At 34.0% G+C, this 21719-nt stretch overlaps 3 protein-coding genes across 4 annotated transcripts; 2 read left to right on the forward strand and 1 right to left on the reverse strand.

Annotated features, from left to right (window-relative positions):
* Positions 1–46: 46 nt before the first annotated feature.
* LOC107424448 (uncharacterized) lies at positions 47–2705 on the forward strand. Its single transcript, XM_016034260.4, has 3 exons — positions 47–1921; positions 2099–2223; positions 2344–2705. The coding sequence occupies exons 1-3, from the start codon at positions 1604–1606 to the stop codon at positions 2486–2488; spliced, it is 588 nt and encodes a 195-aa protein (XP_015889746.3). The 5' UTR covers positions 47–1603; the 3' UTR covers positions 2489–2705.
* Positions 2706–4546: 1841 nt separating this feature from the next.
* Positions 4547–7950, forward strand: LOC107424429 (probable prolyl 4-hydroxylase 10). Of its 2 annotated transcripts, none has more exons than XM_016034235.4 (8): positions 4547–4997; positions 5112–5193; positions 5502–5599; positions 5740–5837; positions 6473–6602; positions 6703–6890; positions 7138–7226; positions 7496–7950. In XM_016034235.4, exons 1-7 carry the CDS (start codon positions 4804–4806, stop codon positions 7209–7211), a joined length of 864 nt encoding a protein of 287 aa, XP_015889721.2. In that variant the 5' UTR covers positions 4547–4803; the 3' UTR covers positions 7212–7226; positions 7496–7950. The 2 variants fall into 2 exon arrangements, with proteins under 2 accessions (XP_015889721.2, XP_015889720.2); XM_016034234.4 differs by having other exon boundaries at positions 4550–4997; positions 5109–5193.
* Positions 7951–9870: 1920 nt separating this feature from the next.
* On the reverse strand, positions 9871–16374 carry LOC107424464 (aconitate hydratase 1). The gene is made up of 20 exons (XM_016034280.4): positions 15989–16374; positions 15764–15868; positions 15440–15600; positions 15256–15348; positions 14893–15078; positions 14602–14763; positions 14116–14260; positions 13859–14001; positions 13721–13777; positions 13551–13630; positions 13374–13449; positions 12894–13079; positions 12559–12626; positions 12357–12475; positions 12130–12251; positions 11832–11930; positions 11230–11709; positions 10752–10850; positions 10384–10626; positions 9871–10271 (listed from the first exon to the last, which is right to left on the reverse strand). The coding sequence occupies exons 1-20, from the start codon at positions 15990–15992 to the stop codon at positions 10197–10199; spliced, it is 2703 nt and encodes a 900-aa protein (XP_015889766.3). The 5' UTR covers positions 15993–16374; the 3' UTR covers positions 9871–10196.
* Positions 16375–21719: the final 5345 nt, after the last annotated feature.

Genomic DNA, 21719 nt, shown 5'->3' on the forward strand with positions numbered 1-21719 from the left:
ACTTTCTTTTTGGTATAAAAAATCTGCTTACCATCAAATTTTAACAAGGGTTGGTGTTGTTGGGAACTTGGGGATTAACAAGGATTGAAGGAAGAATAGTAGGAGAAAAGGTGGGAGTCAAATATGCCTACATGTCGTTTAATCATAATGTGTGAAATAGACCCAAATGCCAAAATTAAAGCACTTGACCTTCCAGCCCAAATACAGACTTAGAGCCAGTTAAAAACATTTCGGTTTATATACTGTCAAAATCCTTAGTAATGCATATCTTTTCTATAATTCGAAGCCTCAAGGTTGGAGACAGACTATTCCTCCTCGGACATCTTCATGGTAGAAGGTGGAGCATATGTAGAGGTTAATGTGGATGCAAAATGATTTTGACACTTCTTTGTTCTTGTCCCCCTAAAAAAAAAAAAAAAAGAGAAAAAAGAAAAAGATAAATTATGAAAAGGAAATTAGCTCATACTGCAATGGTGAAATTGAAAAATCTTTTGGCAGTTGGCACTTGGGATCACCGAGCCAACTTTGTCTATCATCTTCAACCCAGATATGTCAAGTCTCTGGCTCGATTATCCCAAGGTGATGATTGCCAAGAAAATGCAAAGGTTTTACTAATATATGGCTTCTAAGTTCTGGAGTCTTCTAACAAACAGCATCTGGTTTTGGCCTTAAACCAAAAGATTTAACCATGTCAATAGGAACCAATTGACCGGATGGTGGGTATATTTGGGTTGTTGGGTACTTTGGGTGGCTCTGTTGGTTGACCTCCATCTCAGTATATGACCTCTGGTCTAATCCACAAGTACTTTTATGAAAGTGAATTTTCTGGATTATGATTCATACCCATCAATTTTCTATGAAATTTCTGCTAAAATATTTGGATGATATTTACTACAATCTAGAAATCTGAATTTTTTAATTTGAATGTTTATTAGTCAATTCCTGGTTGGAATTTGAAGTGGCAACTACCAGTCCTTTTATATTTATATGTTGTTTTGTCTTCTGCTCTTTCACGTGCCACTCCTACATCTTCAGCTAACTTATATTCAATGACCGTTGAATGACAAAGCATTACAAACGGAGAACCAAACTATTTTACAGTCATATATGTGAATAATCGCCAATATTCCAAGAACCATAGTAGAAAAACACAGAAATGAAATCAAATTTTTAAGTGAAACGAGACAAAGACGAAGAAAAAATTACCGAAAAATAAAAATAATAAAATTGAAAGATCGCTGACCTTGGGTTAATTGCAAATTGGAAATATAAAGAAAGACTAAAATTAAACATTTCTTATATATATATATATGTGTGTGTGTGTGTGTGTGTGTGTGTGTGTGTGTGTAAAATTAACAAAAAATAAAAATAATAAAATTGAAAGACCGCTGACCTTGGGTTAATTGCAAACTGAAAATATAAAAGAAAGACTGAAATTAAAGCTGAAAATTATAGTCTAGTACAAGTCAAGTTGCCCCAGATAAAATGACAAGCAAAGTATGATGGTCCGCAAAGCATCAGGCTTTGTCTACTAGACTCCATACGGTGTTTGAAGGGTAGGTTGGATAAGTAGCTCTTGGGGGGTTAGAGTTAGTTCATAACTATGATGCTTATTTCTCTTATTTCTGCCATTTCACCGGCAGAACTGAGAAAATCAAGGAGTGACTCAGCAGCCAGAAAGTTGATGAACATGAAGCATATAGAGGAGACTGTAACTGTTGGTGCAATGATAAAAGACTCTGTTCCATCGCCACCACCACCTCCACCGCCATTTCCAAGGTTCTCGGTTAGGAAGAGTGTTCCACTAAGCGTCACAAATCAAGAAATTGCTAAGTTCTGGAGGAACAAACTCATTGTGGAAGAAGATCACCTCCTTGCTGCTATTAAAGCTGCTGCACGCCTTAGGGCCCGTAATCTCTCGGTATGATTGTATTCAAACTAAGCAAGTCTTTACCATCTCTAAGTAATTATCAAACTACTTAACCAATAATCCTACTGGATATACATGTAGATTTACCGTTTGGTAATTAAAACCCAATTTTTATTTTCTTTTAATTGAACTTTCAGAAGTTCTTATTTTGTCGAGTCTGGTTTACAGGAGGAGGATTACAGATGCTTTGAAGAGTCATTGGATGATAAGGACAGGGAGAGTAAAGCTGTTATTATCACTGACATAAAAAATAATGAGAAGAACAATGAAGTTCGTGTTGGAATAAAGGACTGGTGAGTTTACAGAATGTTTTTCACTTGAATGTCATAGAAAATTTAATGTTTGCTTGATCGATAAAAGGGTATTTTTATTATATCCGAAAAGAAACTTAATCAATAAGTCAACCTGTGCAGGTGGACAAAAAGCAATTATGCATACTTGAACCAACCGGCCATGGATTCCAAAGATCATCCCAAAAGACGAACCTCTAATTATATTCCCAATTGTTTCCCTTACAAACCCATTCCTCTGTATCCTACCTCCCTCGGCGTTTTTTAGTTTCGCTGCTTCAGTGTTCAGTCTGTGCGGCAAATGGGTGGTTTACTAGCTGTTAGTGTTCATGTTTTGTCTGTGTGGTGATAAACCATGTATTCTTTGGAATAATGAGTGTGCTCGTTTGCATAGATCAGTTTTCTCTTTTATGTTTGATAGATTCATATATAGGATTGAATTGGTTAGACTGATTTTCTGAATAAACAAACTTTCCTTTTGTGTATTTGCTTTGTTTGTGTGTGGTGTATTTTTTTTTTTTTCCCCCATTCGGCACCATGGATAAGAAGCGTGAACTGGATTAAAGCTGTAATTGAATCTATCAAGAAGCTTCAACTGGGTTAAAGCTGTAATGGAATCTCTCATAATTGGGCTGACGATTGAGATGCCAAGAATCGAATATTCAATAAGATGCAAGCATGTTTATTGAGACAAAACAGAGATGAAATTCTAAACCATGCCAATCCTACTACATTAACCTTCAATTAGAAGAATGTTTATGACGCCTTTTTTTTTTTTTTTAAATTTTCTAATCAGTAATTAAAAATAAAGAAAAGATTCTCTCAAATCCAAACCTATGAAAAAGTCAACCAAGGTCGCTTTCGAGTTAGCTGTCGCTTGTTTGGTCTGATGTAAGGATCATGGTTTCTAAGCCCAAAAGGCCCAAACGTGAGATAAAATAAAAAACAATAAATAAACAAACCTTTGATGGGCTTAAAAGTGCTCGATTTTATGCCCATATAGCTATTTCAGTTTAAAAAAGAAAACCCCAAAAAAAAATAAATTTGAGAGCCCAGAGAGCTATGCATGTGGTTGGAATTCGTCGTCGTTTAATGTCCTTGGTAAAGAAACACATGCAAGCTTTCTTAAACATTGAAAGGGTAAATTTGTGGGATAAAGCTAATTTTATTTATTTATTTATTTATTTGCTTAAAGGGATAAAGCTAATTTTAAAGAGCTTAAATATATGCTCGATACATGAAACTGTCAAAACTTTGAATATAGAATGGGACTCCTTCTATTCATTTGACCTTGTACCACGCGATGATCATAAATAGATCAACTAGGCCATTTTTTATATATCACAAAATTCCAATCACTACTCTCATGATGGAACGTGGGACCTAATAAAAATATATAAATTAACATTATTTGATCCACATATTCAGGCTTTATTCCACAAACATAATGTTGTGAATTTGCATAATAAATTTCTCAATTAATATTCCGGGTTGTATATATGTATACATAGTTATGGGATAAAATGGAAAACGGGCGGGCCTTTCTCCATTAAAAGATAATAGTATAAATGTAAAACTATACTTTCCTTTTTTGAAATAAATCTTTACTCTTTTTTTTTTGGTAATGTATTTTAACTATTAAATCAAAAGATTATTAGAGTTTTATATGTCATTTTTTTTTTAAATAAAATTTTAGTATATAATTAAATTCATATTTTATCAGTTTCTTAATTTTAAATTATAATTTTGATATGATCTAATACTTTATTTAAAATTAATTATATATATATATGTTTTGCAACGCACACATTAATATTTGAGATATATTAAAGTTTTTTTTTTTTTAAAGGATATATAACTTGTTACTGAACATTTCTAAAGAAATATGCCTATTCTTAGAAGAAAGATATTGATATTAATTGAGGTAAAGTCATTAATGTTACTTAAAATTTTTTATTAGGCAATAAAAAAATATCAACTTTCTGATATCTAGTTATCTACACGGTAAACATTTTCATTAATTATTATTATTATTTTGTTTTGACTTTTTCTGGATAAGAAATGGGACTTTAACCCAAGAGGGCATTAGGCGCCTAATGTAGCTCATCCAACGGAGGCTCTTAAAGTCAAGGGCGTTAGGCAATTGTAGACAGTATTTGTCGGTGGCTTAGAAAGTTAATACATAAAAAAAATTAGTTAAATTATTGGCTAAACAACAAATATGAAATATTTCTACTATCAGTTGTCTGAAAAATAGTTTATTTATTAAAAAAAAAAAGTTACCAGAAAAGAATAAAAAGTTAGAAATTAAAAAAAGAGCAAACGACAGGCATTTCGGATCCAATGATGTAGCAGAGCGACAGAGAGAGACTCTCACACGACACAGAGTTTCAAACAAAAACCGCGTAGTCTGACTCACTCGTTCTTTGGCGGAGGACGAGTCTCTACACTTTCAGATCTCGCTCTGCTTCCTCGTTGTAGACCTACCGGAGTTTTGCAATTTATTTTTTTTTGTGGTTTTTCTGGATCGATCCCTAGGGTTTGGGAATTCTATCTCTCCGAAGCTCTTGCTAGCTTTCAGCAATGGCCAAGCCCAGATATTCACGTCTCCCAGCTCGGAAATCCTCATCTTCTTCTCTCCTTCTCACCTTGTTCGTAATGTTCACCTTCGTCATTCTCATTCTCGTCGCACTCGGAATCCTCTCCGTTCCTAGCAGTTCCGGTAACTCCCACAAGGCCAACGATCTCAGCTCAATTGTACGGAATAGTGTTGATAGGTACATAACTTTGAATAATAATTTTTAATTTTTAATTTATTTTTTAATTCTTTGTTGTTTTGTTTGAATTCGATGCTGATTTTGATAAGTGACTGTTGTTGCTTCAAATAGTAGCGAGGAAGATGATGATAGAAAGGAAAACTGGGTGGAAGTGATCTCATGGGAGCCAAGAGCTGTCGTTTATCACAATTTCTTGGTAAGCGTTTTGTTTTTGGCTTCTTCAAGATAACAATCTGTGTATCTGTTTCATAATTACCTCCATTAATGATGTTTATGGCGATACTAAGGGCTTCAACCACGTGCCTCTAATCACTGTGCACCAATAATTAGAATTATAGTATGTTAAAGTTGTTTCTCATTTCGATCTTTGATTATGTCAGCGAGATATGTTAGGGCAGAAACTTGTGTGCGTTGTTTTGAATGGTTATAGATTTGTTCATTGCCTTCATTGATTAAACCTAAAAATCACTGATGACTGAAATTCAGTTTGACTAATTTTGGCAGACAAAGGAGGAATGTGAGTATCTAATCGATCTTGCTAAGCCTCACATGCACAAGTCAACAGTTGTTGATAGTGAAACAGGAAAGAGTAAAGATAGCAGGTGTGTATTTATCTTTTTCTCTTTTGTCATTTAAAATATATTTTGTAGTTAGGAACTTGCTGTTGTCCTTCCTTTCATTTTTCTAATCTTCGATACCCTTAAGAAATATGCATGGTTTGGTTTTCTTTTTTGACATTCAGGGTACGTACTAGCTCTGGAACGTTTTTGGCAAGAGGACGAGATAAAATTATAAGGAACATTGAGAAAAAAATTGCTGATTTCACCTTTCTACCTGTTGGTATGGAATCTAGCTTCCTGATATATAATTTTTTTTTTTTTTTTCCTTTCTCTTTTTAATGAATTGTGTCAAATTTGAAGTTGTTATTCGAGTGCCAACGCACAATGTGTGTTTCTCCTTTGTTAACATGGAACACCATTTGACATTAATGGAGTTTAGCTTACAACTTTATTTGATGAAAATACATTTGGAAAATTGATGTTTGTTACATCTGCCCAAATATGGCAAAGGTGGAGATGGATACGACCACCAAATTGTCATGTGCTACACTGCTAGCTGCAGAGCACCACTGTGCGGCCATGTCATCCTCTTTTTTCCATCTCCATCAACATAGTCACTTTAAATATCAAAACTCCAAGATAACTGATTCACCATATTGCCACAGATGTTCAATTCAATAGGTGCTAATTAGGCCCAATTTAGTTCTTATCTTGTTTCCTCAGACATGTTCAAAAAAGAAAAATAGGAAGGATTTCCTCTGTGCATTAGGGTGCTTTCATTATCATTTCTTCGTTCACTTAATTTGCATTTATATCTAGCTTTTGGTGACTTTCAATGTTCTTCTGTATTATCTAATCTATAGTTATAGCATACAATTCACGAGTTGTTATTAAAGCCAACAACATAATATACAGAAAATGGGGAAGGACTTCAAGTTCTCCACTATGAAGTTGGACAGAAATACGAGCCCCACTATGACTACTTTCTTGATGACTACAACACCGTGAATGGTGGTCAACGCATGGCTACAATTCTTATGTACCTGTGAGTTACATGGCATCTCTTCCTAATGCTTGATTCTGATGCATCACGCAGACCTGCTTTTTACCTTCTCTCTGATGTTTTCTCTTGCACTCTGGTACAGATCAGATGTTGAAGAAGGGGGTGAAACAGTATTCCCTGCAGCCAAAGGGAATTTTAGCTCGGTTCCTTGGTGGAACGAGCTATCTGAATGTGGAAAGAAGGGACTTTCTGTTAAACCTAAGATGGGTGATGCATTGCTATTCTGGAGCATGAAGCCTGATGCAAGCTTAGATCCATCAAGTTTGCATGGTTAGTTAATCATCACTAGATTTAACAATTAATATGCTCAAGTTTTAGCTTAGCTTTTCAGTGCCTTCCATGTTGACATGCTCACATTATTGAAAGAGGTTAGAATGCCCTGTATGTATGAATTCCCTAGTCAATGGCTTCCTGATAGGAATTATTTATGAGTTCCTTTTCTGGATTTTCCCCATTCATTATACGTTTTCAAAGATTATTATTATTGTTATTATTATTTTTTCATGATTTATTTCAGGTGGATGCCCTGTGATTAAAGGGAATAAGTGGTCATCTACTAAATGGGTGCGCGTCAATGAATACAAAGTTTGAACTATTGTCGTAAGGGTAATGTTCCATTCTCGATGACTAACCTAACAAATCGCTAGGATATCTAACATTGTCAGCTATCCTTGAAATATCACCAATGGTTATACGCGATACTTATTTTATACAAACAGATTCCGAACATTAATCAATTTAGTGAAGCTTCTTTTGGCCATTTTCTCGAAACAAGTTCTGTTTGATTTTTGTTATCGCCTGGATTTTCCCTTGATGATTGTCTCTGGCAGGTAATACGAGCTTTATTTATTTATTTAATTTTTGGCTTGTGACAGGTAATACAAGTTGTTATGTCACTGTTGTACCTTGTCAAATTCGCAAGCGATAGCACGAGGTCGATCCGCTTCGGTTCTTATGCGTCGTGCAGTATACCCCTCGAGACCTCGGAATCTGATGTACTGCTACTGCTATGCTAACTAACATTTTTTGTTTTTTTGTTTTTTTTTTGTGGGGGGATTTCAGTGCTATTATTGATAGAATAAAAAATGAATTCTCTTTTGGTTGTAATTTCTACAAAGGGTGAAGAAGAAACCAAGAGTTTGTATTTGGGTCTTTTGATCGACATGAGGGTGGAACTATGTATGGCCTGAGTGGCCCCAGCTTTTTTAAGTTCCTCTTTCGCTCTTATAGGATTATATATAATAATTTATTATGTCAATAAAAAATAAACATTTGGCCACTGTAAAGGGCAAAAAAGAAATATATATATATATAAAATATATTTATATAATACTTATTTTCATGTATATTATCCTAAAAGCTTAAATCTAACATTAATTGTTCATACAAAAAATAGAATGGATTCGTTTTTTCACTTATACATATGATAAAATCAATAATTTCTTGCACCTTTGGCAAAAAAAAAAAAATGTATAGTTAAGGTTTTGTTTTTGTTTTTATCAACAGATCCTATTGACTAGTTTGTTTTCTCACTTTGGTCTAAAATTTTGATTTCATTAATCAATTATTATACATGTCTTTATATAGATGGTTTAGTTATTCTTTTACCCATTTTCTTTATATCATATTTTATTATTTTTACCTTGTAGTTATATTAATTTTCAATTTTTTGTCCTTTTATCCTAATGTTCTTACTCATATAATATAAAAAGAAAGTTTCATATTTCATATTATTTGTATTATTTTTTTGATATATATTGTCATGTATTAAATATTATATATGAAAATAAAAATTTATCCCTATAGTTTGTTATAAAATGCGTAGCATCTTTTAGCAAGGCTAAGAAATTGATGAAAGCTGAAGCAATTATTGAACATGGTATAAGATTGGGGATACTACCTGATGTGGTAACTCACATGCCAATTGTCAGTCTGGCCAATTCGATGTAGCTTATTCTCTTCTCGGTGAAATGCAAAAAGCAGGGATAAATCCAGATGTTAATACTTACAATTCATTGATAGCTGGGGCCTCCAAGACAAATTTGTTATCGACATCCGTGGTCTTGTTTGAAGATATGCTTCATATTCGTCCAGATATACGGAGCTATAATACTATTATGCATGCTTTCTTTTAATTTGGAAGGATAGATGATGCCTACAAGATTTTCCATCAGCTTGTAACTGGTGGTGCTGATTTTTAACTTGAAGCATCTTCATTGAACATCTTGATGAATGGTCTATGTAAAAACGTTTATGTTGACAATGCCCTTAGGATGTTTAGGTGTATAAAGCATCGCGGATTTGACTGATTGATGGTATACAATAGTCTTCTCAATGCGCTGTGTGAGACAGGCAAATTGCAGACAGCAAAGGAAATCCTTGAGGAGCTTAGGGAATCAGGACATAAGCCAAATGCCATAACGTACAATACAGTGATTAGGTCAAAGCAACATGAGAAAAGACTAGATATCGTTTCAGAAATGAGAAGCAAGCACAATCATTAAAAATGGTTTGGTTAAGGCAGGTAGGGTGAAAGAGGCAAATGATTTTAAGGAGCAGATGATGAGTGATATTGGGAATATTCAACTTGATTTTAGTGTGTTATAACACTCTACTGCTTCTGTATCTTAAACAAGTTAACTATAAAGCTGGCTGTGAGATGGCGGATGAGATAGAGAAAGCAAATTTGATTGATCAACATACATTCACAACTATAATCAATGCAAGTCGTTGCCTGAAGTTGTTCATGCACATCTTGAGGAGCTCTTGCTGAGTAAACTTCTGGGGACAGTTTCAATTATTCAAATTTAGTTGCCTTCAAATTGCGTGATTGATGGCTTGTGTAAACATGGTCTTATTGATAAGGCAATTAGATTGTTTGAAACAATGGAGAAGAAGAATTCTATTGCACATTCCAACATGAGAATAGCGAAATCTACCCGACGGGCCATCTTTGGTGGCATTGCTAATTCACGTTAAGTAAAGCTGATGTTACATCAATGACTTGGAAATGGTTTTAGGTCTTATTAATGGGTTTTTTTTTATTATTATTAATAATTATTTAGACTTGTATTTTAATAAAACTTATCTTAATTTGTAAGAGGTGGCACTAATGGGATGGCATTGTAGTTACAGTATCTTCAAAAGACACATCATATGATTCTCGATTTGCAAAATTTTGGACGGTAATGTGTCAAATTATGCGATGCAAGTTCTCGCAATTTCATCAAGTGTAGACATTAAAGAGATATTATAGCAAAGATTAGAAGACCTTCAAGCAATGAAATTTAGACAGCGATATAAAATTCCCAAGACAAACATCACCCTTTCAAGTTCAATTATCATCTGAAACTGTGCTTGGAAAATTAAATTATAATTTTAACTGCAATCTAATATTGTAAAATGCAATATGAATTTACAATACTAAAAAAATTCCCCACCAAATTCCCCTTTATTTAGAGAAGCTAGGATCAGCACCAAAGCTGATTTCCCCTTGTGCAGCCGACAACGTTTATTAGAACTTTGAGGGAGAATTGCAAAGATGTTGAGCTTCACAATCCACAAGAATTTTGTGACTCAATGTTTTGCGCTGATCAAATTCCTGATGACGTATTGCAGAATGCCCCCGTGATCAAAATATGCCAGTTCAACCTGCAAAGCAGTTGAACTTTAGCGGAAGGGAAAATTGTCGCATCCAGATTCTCACTAGAGTAAAAATAGATATATAGATATAAGTAGAAGACAGACTAGATTTAGTCCATACCTCTGTATCAAATCGTAGTATACAAGTGAATGACTTGCCATTGTCTGTCACCACTGTGACATCTTGACCAGGTCTAATTTCACTCACACTGTTGGGAAGATCAATACTGAAGCGTTCATGACCAGTTAATCCAAGAGTTTCAGCATCTTCCCCAGGCTTAAAGCATAATGGAATGATACCCATACCCACCAAATTGCTGCGGTGAATTCTCTCAAAGCTCTTTGCTATGACTGCTTTCACACCCTGCCGACAAGTAATGTTTAAAGGATATTGTTTTTCGTAGGTAATGTTTAAGGCATTATATCATGGTAAAAGGACGTATAAAAAGGATACTTTATTGAGTTTGGATGCTGTGAAATTGTTTTTACCAGTAGCATTGGGCCCTTAGCAGCCCAATCACGAGAACTTCCACTCCCATACTCGGCACCAGCCAAGATAATTGTGTGCTGTCCTTCACTCTTGTACCTCTGTAGCAATTGAACAGAAGTTGAAACTTAGAATAACATAAAAGAATACAACTATTCACTGTTCATACCACCATTGTCTGTTTCCAAAATGCAGTAAAACTCAAATAGCAACTACAGGCTATGTAGCCAACAATCACAACCTTCTGACTGAATAACGAATTATTTGGCAGATCCCGGAAGGCCTCTATTTATTATCCAGAATATGGAAATGATAAAAGAAAAATATCAATGGCATTATGCATGGATTACGATATAAACCTAATTTTAAAAACCTTCTAAGAGACTAGTGATTGCTAAACATAATTGTAAATATAGGCAAGTTGTAAAACCATTAGCTTAGAGTATCACACATATATAATGGTTTGAGTAAGAAAAGTACCACAGCAGCATCAAAAACAGACAATTTTTCCCCAGTGGGAATATGAATTGTTTTCGGACCAACTTCTCCTTTCAATAGCTTGTTGACAATGCGGATATTTGCGAAAGTGCCCCTTGCCATGATCTCATCATTACCACGTCGACTTCCATAAGAGTTAAAGTCTCTTCTATCCACCCCACGTTCCAAAAGGTATTTGGCCGCAGGACTGTCCTTATGGATGCTACCAGCTGGAGAGATGTGATCAGTTGTAATACTATCTCCAAAGTTCAGCAAGCAGTAGGCATTCTTCACTCCATGAGGGCCTGGGGGAGACATGGTCATATTTTTAAAGTAGGGTGGCTCATGTATATAAGTCGATTTAGTGTCCCAGGCATAAAGAGAGCCAGAAGGAACAGACAATTGATTCCACATGGGATTTCCTTTGGTGATTGCTTCATATGTGGCCCTAAACATATCAGGAAGCACACTTGATTGCACAACCTGAAACAATGCAAGAACTCAAGAAGATGAATTCTTAATCCTTAAACTACTATAAAAATAATTCATCCTTTTTATTTTTAAGAAAGAGAGATTTCATAACTAAGTAGCTTTGATCCGCTTACCTCTGCTACTTCTTCATTGGATGGCCAAATGTCCCTGAAAAATATCTTCTTTCCATCTTTTCCCAAGCCAATAGGTTCGCTTTCAAAATCAATATCCACCTGCAGCAATGGCCCCACGAAGAAATAGATACTTAAAAATAATCATAAGTTGGCACCAAGAAGACATGCATTACGTTGGAAAGTTAGATTAGCACCACCAAGGAATACAAACTTGCAGAGAAATATAGCATAAAGAAGTTCTACACAACTTTATATGACACATGATTTTTAAAGGCATGTGGGAAAATTTGCTTCATACCGTGCCAGCAAGAGCATAGGCAACAACAAGTGGAGGAGAAGCAAGATAATTAGCCCTCGTCAAAGGATGTACACGACCCTCAAAGTTCCTATTTCCCGACAGCACAGCTGCAGCTACTATATCTGTATATTCAACAAAATCCACAGTTAGGTCACCTATAAAGAATACAAGAAGATGCATCAAAATATATGCATCAGAATATCCATGAACTAAAAGAAGATATTCACCATTTTCAGTAATAGCTGTTGCAACTGCTTCATCAAGATCGCCTGAATTTCCAATGCATGTGGTGCATCCATAACCAACGATGTGAAATCCTAGTTGATTCAAATATGGCTGCAAACCACTGTTTCAATGCGCATGCTTAAGTTATAAAATATTAGAAATGTGTAGATGTCTTAAATATAACATTAGAGATTCTTAAAGAACCTTTTCTGCAAGTATTTGGTTACAACCCCAGAACCTGGAGCAAGACTTGTCTTAATCCATGGCTTAACCTGCCAAAAGTTACATGAAAGTTACGAGTTCAATTAACTTAAATCAAGAAGACATAATATTACACTTGGACAACCAATACAAATTGCAAGGCTCCAAAGCCTTAGCATCTAGAAGATTATATTTCATAAGACTACATTATGACTCCATTTCTCCTAGGATTTAACAGAGTGCATTTCATTGTTAATCTATCTACTATCAGGGTTAAAAAAAAAAATATGTATATATAGGTGAACAAGAAACAGAAGGCAAAAGTAAAGACATCTAACCTCTAATCCGAGTTCACAAGCCTTCTTTGCAACCAAAGCAGCTCCAAGCATTACACTGGGGTTTGATGTATTAGTGCAACTTGTGATAGCTGCTATAACAACATCCCCATGCCTAAGCTGTGCTGGGGTCCCATGAAATGGGAACTCTACAACCTTGCTTTGAGATTCCTTAGGTATAGCGAAACCCTGTAATAGCAAAAAGCATAAGCACAAACAGAAGAGGGGGCTAACGCAGCCACTACGCTCAAATACAAAGTAAAATGGAAGTAATAGTCTAAATGCATATTGGAGCCATGACCCCTAAAAACAGTTGCAAGGTGATACAAGCAAGAACAAAATAGTGCATGTACGATTACACCAAAAGATTTCATACATGCTACTAGAAAACTCAAGCATAACAATTGAGTGGCACCAAGCCCATTACATTCATATGGTTCCCAGGCAGCACAATCAACCAGTATTCTGCTAGAAAGTTCTCACCTTGAATCCAACTCTGTTGTCAAGACATGCATGCCAATCTGCTTTCATTTCTTTCAAAGCAACGCGATCATGTGGCCTACAGAAAATATGAGTCTGAGATAAATTTTTGGAAAACCGAAATTTTGATTACCAATCATTAAACAAGCACATAAGAGTTAAAAAAAGGGGAAAACTTACCTCTTTGGACCTGACACAGAGGGTTCAACATCCTCCAGATTTAGCTCTAGATGAGAGGAATAGACTCTCTCAGCTTGGGGCTGAACTAAGACAAAAATCCTCAGTCAGAAACCATATAGTTAAATAAGTTTACAAAATGGTATTAAATACAAATGTTTCCAATGATTTACCTCACTGTAGTCCACAAACATCTTATTAGCCCGTAGATATGCTTCTATGGTAGAAATCTACATGACAATAAAAATAAGCACGTGAAGAGAAGTAAATATTTTCTACTCTGGCACTTTAAGTTGTCAACGGCTACGTACAGTATCATCACTTCTACCCGTCAGTTTCAAGTATTGCAAAGTAACATGATCCACAGGAAAGAAGCCCATGGTAGCACCATACTCAGGAGACATGTTTGCAATGGTGGCACGGTCTGCCAAAGACAATTCACTCATGCCTTCCCCTGCATATGGGATCAATGGCCAACACCTACTGTCAGATAAGTCAGCAGAAGCTGCAGCTGTTCTTACCATTGAAAATAAATCACAAAATAGATGCAATCGGATTTATAGTTTACCATAAAACTCAACAAATTTGCCAACTACCCCATGTTTCCTTAGCATTTGAGTAACTGTCAAAACCAAGTCAGTAGCTGTCACACCATTTCTCAGTTTTCCTGACAATTTAAATCCAACAACACCAGGCAAGACCATGCTCATTGGCTGCAAACAGATGCAACGAATAGATTAATATTCCTTGATATATATATATATATATATATATATATATATATATATATAAATTAAAAAAAATAAATAAATAAATAAACCACAAGAGCAACTTCAGCACAAGAAAATTCAAGAAACCTTTTTCCCAACCAACAAAAAGATAATTCTGAGGATATTATCAGAACAGAGCACGCATAGGTTTCTAAACTATGTGTCTATTTTAATGCAGGTAATGCACAGAAAATTTCTACATTATGATGGCCAAAACTGAATTGTGGAACATGAAATTAAATAGTCAAACTAATAAATCTTAGTTCCAATACAAACAATTTTACCTGTCCGAGCATTGCAGCTTCGGCTTCTATTCCACCAACTCCCCAGCCAGCAACACCCAATCCATCTATCATAGTAGTATGTGAATCTGTTCCTACAACACTGTCAGGGTAAAGCAAGCCATCTCTGTTGAAAACAACTCTGCCAAGATATTCTAGATTAACCTGTACATCGGCATTACAACTTCATTTCTCTTATGCAGTAAAACGTAGACAATTGCGAAACTTGCAGAGATCATTAATCACCACAAAACCTTATACACAAGCACTTTTCTACTTAAAATGATTCATTACCTGGTGAACTATCCCTGATCCTGGAGGAACAACAAGCATGTTATTGAACGCACTTGATCCCCATTTCAGGAAACCAAATCGTTCTTTATTCCTATGGAATTCAAGTTCCATATTTGCCTGCACGGCATTTTCCGATCTTGCCACATCAACCTGAACAGAGTGATCAATGACAAGATCTACAGGAACCTGCATCAATTAAAACTTCACATTAGCATTTCCAGACTAATTCATCAAAGGCAGGTAAACACCACCATTTAAAAATAAACAAAAGTAAGATTCACCATAGAGCTTACACGAGTAAACGAAAAGATAACCAAAAATTCCAATCTAAATCTAGAAATGCCCACATAAATGTTAGCTCACCAATGGATTAATCTTGTTAGAATCACCACCGAGGTTGTTCATGGCATCGCGCATGCAAGCAAGATCAACAACAGCAGGTACTCCAGTAAAATCCTGAAAACCAAGATTAAACGCTGAAATTATAACAAACTTCGAATTGCTAAAATGCAGATGTAGAAATTAAACAATGGACCACGTAGTTTACCTGAAGAAGCACTCTAGCAGGTTTGAATGGGATCTCAACCTGTTTGGGAGAAGTATTTTCCCAGTCAATGATTTTCTCAACATCTTTAATCTTAACCTGAAACTCATCACAGTTTCGAATCGCCGATTCGAGAAGGATTCTGATGGAGTATGGAAGCCTATCTGCAACACCAAACACCAATCTTTTACTATCGAAAACAAAAAATCAAAGTAAAAGCGAACTGAAAAATCTTTGTTATTATTTGCATTTACATTTGATTTCCGACTGATTATCGGCAAGAAAAACACAAGGTAATAAGGAAAAAAAAAAGGGCAAGTGACTGACCGATTCTAGGATCATTGAGAGCCGGCAAGCTATAGTACTTGCCGAATTCACCACCATCAGGCTTCTCAAGAGTCTTCAATATAGACTTGAAAGGATTTTCAGTAGCTGCAATGGATCGAAAAAACATGAAAATAAAATCCAAAACCAAACCAAAAAACAAAAATATAATATCGTAGAGTAAACAAGATCGAAATAAGATAGAGATAGAGATCTCGGTAAGATTACCCATAGTGATAGTGATCGGAGGTCGAAAAGCAGAGCAGAGGAAGATCAAAGAGAAACAGGTATAGAGTTGGAGAGTGGTAGAGTAGGTAAAACTCAAAAGGGGCTTTTTGATTAGAGAGAGAAAGAAGAGAGAGAGGGGACGTTTGGCTAGTGGCAGTGGGAGGGTGGGGTTGTTGACGTGTTGAACATCAATTATAAATCCTATGAATCTGGTCCAATCCTTTAAACGATCTTCACGATCTTTTTTTTTCTCTGCTCATCATCACCATCATTTTTTTTTTTTTAATTGGTTTTGTTTTATTTTTTTAGATATTTAGATAATTTTTGTTATTGAGAAATTAGATATAGGTTGCAACAAAAGAGAGAAAATTATTACGTATGTAATTTCCCTTTTTCTTCGTCTGTTTTTGAGCTACCAATGACACGGTACTCACAAAAATCGGTGACAGCCTTTATTATTTCTGTTTTTTGTATAATTGCATGTTTAGCCCACGTGCCGTCCCTTCCAAAACCAAATACAGAGCCCACTGGCCATCTTTGAAATTAATTGGAATAACGATTTATTTCTTTATTTATTTTTTTTTTACCCAATGCAAAATCAAATAAGTTTGATCTTTCTTCTTTGTGTGAACGTAAAATATGATTATGTGAAACCCAATAATTTTCTTGGGTCTTCTTTTCTCTGTCTTAGAAGTTAGAAACTTGACATTCAACAAAAATTTGAAGACTTGTTCGCTTTTGACGGGTGGCCGCTGCAATCGTTTAATAGTTTTTTTCTTCTTTTTTAAACAAAAAAAATCCATTTAATACATTGTTTTTTAAGGGATACTGGTTCATTATTATGAATATGTAGATATATACACTACTAATTAATATTAATCTATAAGAAAGCAATTTTCCATGATATTCTTATAAAAACTTGGCAGGGGAAAATCTCTTTTAATTTGGTATATATGTCAACTTGGAAATGTTCAATTATAAAATCCAACCCATATCCACGATTTTTAACGACAACTACTCAATTTTGGTTCTGTTCTGTAATATCCTGTTTAAACCTTTTTTTTTTTTGTTTTTCAAACGAAAATTAAGTTAGTTATAATACAAGTGCATGTCTATTGCATTATTTCACTATATATATATATATATATATATGTGGTTGACAAAATATTAGCCGTTGTCAAGTGTGCATGTTCATGAACTCAGTATTTGAAACCAAAGTTTTTCTACAAATTAAATATATGTATTAATGTGTATATATGTATGTATGTATGTATAGCGGCCTCATTGTTGTATAAATATTACAAACATATATCTTACATAAGCCTCATAAAGGTGGACAAAAGTTGTCTCAGACTCTCAATGATTTTATATATTAATTTCTAAAGAGCTGGGACTAATCTATAAAGTGTTACAAATGACATCACTATATCTTCGAATATAAAAGTGGACGTTGTGGGTCAATTTTTTTTCCTTTTTTTTTTTTTTTTTTTTTTAAGCTTAACCACCAATAAAAGGAAGATCAATAAATGGGCCACGATATTTAGCAGTCTAGAATATAGAATTAGATCACAGAATCCATTTTTTTTGGTTAAACAAATCACAGAATCTTTTTTTGGTAAATGATTACAGAATCTTTTGGTCATTGACTAAGCTCTATACTACATTTTCTGACGCTCCAAACAAACGTATATATATTAATGCGGCCAGCTTGGCCTCTTCAATCAGTACAGAGACAATTTACAATAATAAATATATATATATATATAGAAATTAATTTAATATCAGACATTGATGAAATTATCAGAAGCTCTATCTTAAAACCAACCTATTTGCTGGATTGCTTTTGAAGCTGTAGATAAATAATGTAGCACTGCAATAGCACTCCTCTAAGGCAAAAAGACTGCAGAAAATTAAAGAATTTGACGAACTTCGAGAGTGTCTCTCCACTTCAACTGTTAATGTAGTGCTGCCATCTGATAAGGGCATTAATGGTTTTCCAAGATGGTGTTGGAAATAATAATCGACATTCTCCAGAAAGATCCAGCATCTGCACCTGTGTACCTGACATTATTCGCCAAAAATTTGACTTTTTCTCCGTTTTGTTCTGTTTGATCAAATTAATTATAACAATAATCAGTATCTGGCCACTGATGATTGAAGCTGCACAAGCCCTTTATTGGGACTTTGGGGAAGGATGCCATTTTTGAATGACTGAATTGACACCGTCCAATCCATCACACTATGTTGAACCACCATTGTCAACATTGGGTTGGTTCTTTGATTGATTTTCATTATGGGTTTGAAAAATGAATATATATATACATATATTGAATTTTACTATTCATCATTGTGAGATGATTGCTAGTGGGATTCATGCCTGATAAGATAATATTTGACTGTATAGCTTTAGTTAGTACGTTCAAGATGAAGTAGGAGTCAATTGTGGAGTCGATAATTGCTTCAATAATTGAGATTTTCTTATCTAAGTGGTGTCATGAATGCATTTCTTTTTATTTTCTTCTTCTGCTGGTTATAATCCTCTTTCCATTGACAACCAAATGCTTTACTTATATATCCTTGTAAGCAAGCTAGTTTTTTCTGGGAAAAGGATATTAATAATTACTATTATTGGGAAACAATTAAATATAAATGACCTCAGAAGGAAAAAAAAAAAAAAAAAAAAAAAAAAAAAAGGATACTGATCATTACACTAACATTTTACACTTGGGTTTTTAGCACAGTATAAGTTTAATCACTTCTGCAAGTTAGCAATTTTGATATCTTTTTTATAAGCAAGAATTTATTTTCCTTTTCTTTTGTACAATATCTATCAATTTTGTGGCATGTATTATTATTATTATTATTATTTTCTTTTCAGAAAGAAGGAAAAAGCTTAATCACATGGAGACAAATCATGAACCAAAAAAGTTATGCTGTTGGCAAATTGCGATGTTGAAAAAGATTATGAATTAGTACATGCCACAGAAAATCATAATTAAAGCTACAAATTTAGAGTTTTCTTTCACTGATAAGACCCAAAAAAATGATACTTACCAATTCAAATATTTTAGTATTGACAACTTTATCTGTGTTAATTATTTAATCTGGCATTGCACCCGATTATGTAAAGGGAGAGAACAGAAAATAACAAATAGAACTGAAAAATAATTTAAAACAATTTCTTTTACACCTGACTTATATATCTTTCAATTTAAAAACATAAAATTGATTAAAAAATTAAGTACATAACTAAATAAACTAATTTAATCATATCGATCAATATCGAAGGACCTAATTTCTTCCTAACTTATAATTTGACCCCAAACAATAATTTTTTATTTCACAGATCTAAGCCACAGTTACAACTCGTACGTGGGCTATGAATACCAACATGTTTAATTAAATTGTCCCCAATTTTCTTCCCAGTTCCTAATTAATTGAATCAATCCAGTTTCTTAACACCAGTGGATCATCACTAAAATATTCCTGATTAATTTTTTTTAAATGGTTATACAGGAACGTATATATGTCTGTCTGCTATGGTTAACAATCAGTTATATATAAGATTTAACATTTTTAATTCAAGTATACATGATGAACCTTCCCTATATATATATATATATATATATATATATTTATATAACATTTATTAATCTAATCTTTATCTACATTGTCATTAAATATCTAGAAAACTCTGCCTGAAGGTAGAGGGAAATATAAAAATCCAATCGGTCTGTAATTTCTGGAGGATACGACTATTAAATAAGATTAATAGGGATTAGTTGACTCATCACATCAAAATATCTTCATCATGGAATTAAGGAGGTCATTGTTTAGCTTAACCACCAAAAGAAGCATGAAGGAAAACGTGAAAAGGGTATTCCAAAATGCGTAAGTTCTCCTTATAGATCACAAAATCTTTAATCTTCAAATAATCAGATTTTGTTTTTCAAAGATATGCTGAGGTAATGGCGCTTTTTTTTTTTTTCTTTTTTTTTTTGTCCCTTGAAAATACTAGAAAAGAAGAAGAAGAAGAAGAAGAAGAAAAAACTATATCTGTGACGTTCTACCCCAATGTAAATCTAATTTAGCCAATTATAAGGCACTGAATCTAACAATGGTTTAGTCTCAAATAGGGAAACGAGAAAATCTAAACAAAAATGATTGGGAAAGCTCTGGATCACTTGGAAACCCTTCAAAATTTCTCTCAAAGTCAAATATGATAAAAAAAAAAAAAAAAGGCCAAAGAAAAATGGGAAAGGAATGATTGAACTGATTAACTACCAGATTTTAAAGCTTAGATTTGAGCTGTTATTTGTAAGCTGCATATGCATTAATGGAGATGTCAATGTTCCCTATGCAGGACGTAAAAGTTGATCCAGAATAATCTTTCCTCTTCTTTCTTGTCATTCTTGGCAGATTGATTGAGTGTTATTTTTAAATTTTGGCTTTATTTAGCAATAGTTTATTTTGGTTTTGGTACAAATTGATAAAATCCATACATGGATTTGGAATTGCGTCGATCGGTGAGTCATATTTAGGCTGGAAATTTAATAAATAAGATAGAGCCCCTACTTTGCTAAAATAATGATGTTTTGGAACACAGAGAGGCAATAAGGTATGGACAATATTCGGGTAGTTGCATAGTAAATGTGAGGAAAATATTATTTTTATCATTAGTAGATATCAATTGTTATAAAAACATTATAAATGAGTGTCACGGAAAAAATATCTACTATATGGCTACTGCTAGGTTGGATCGTTATCTTATTGTACATACACATAATAATATTCTTATTTTTATTGTGGATAATGGACAGCATGGTCCATAACTAATAAAAGAAAACACGAGGGTTCCCAAAAAAATTAGAAAAACATGAAGGAGTAAATGAAAGTGGATTTTGCTCTTCATATTGCTGAAATATATTAATGGTTCAATAAGTTTTAGCAGGAAAAAAATGTTAAAATTTATTTGTTCAATATTAATATATAGCAAGATTTGAAAGAAATCTGAATCCGATATATGGGTTTGTCAGGTGTGACGCTGAATTGTCTCTTGGGTAATAATGACTGGTAAGAATGTTGGATTTACATGTACTAATTGTTAGATTTTTTTATGGATCTAAATATACATAATAAATTCCATAAGTCATAATTTACTAACCTCCAAACGCAGCCATTGATAAATTAGATCTTTAATCCTGCAAAATAGAAAATAATGTAAAGTAGTGCCTATGGACACACTACTCTCAAACCACTCTCAGATCTCTGAAAACCCTAATATCAAAATACCGTATGGCATCATTGTTTGCTTGCCCTAGACCTTTAAATAGTCTCTGCAAGTCAGACTTATCCATTAATTTTGACACACTTAAAATAATAATAATTTGATAATATAATTATACTAGGAAAAATATGGATAAGTCATTGGGCTTATAAAGAGAGTTGGTCCTCCAGTCCAATGGGCCAACTAGAGTCTTATAGAGAGTGTGTGACCAAGGGCCCTACTACAAAATAATAAAATAAGCCAGTCCCATTAATGGCATAAATAGGCCCTGTAAGTGAGTAATTGATTATGCCAAGTCCACAAATATTAATTTAATTCAACATTCTCCCACTTGGACTGCATAATCATCATCATATAATCCAAACTCACTTACTATAGAATCTCCCGAACCATAATGCCATTTCATCCAAATATATAGTATACCGACAGGGCACAACAATATAC

The sequence above is a fragment of the Ziziphus jujuba genome, chromosome 7 (genome assembly GCF_031755915.1).
Source record: "Ziziphus jujuba cultivar Dongzao chromosome 7, ASM3175591v1".
NCBI lineage: Eukaryota > Viridiplantae > Streptophyta > Magnoliopsida > Rosales > Rhamnaceae > Ziziphus > Ziziphus jujuba.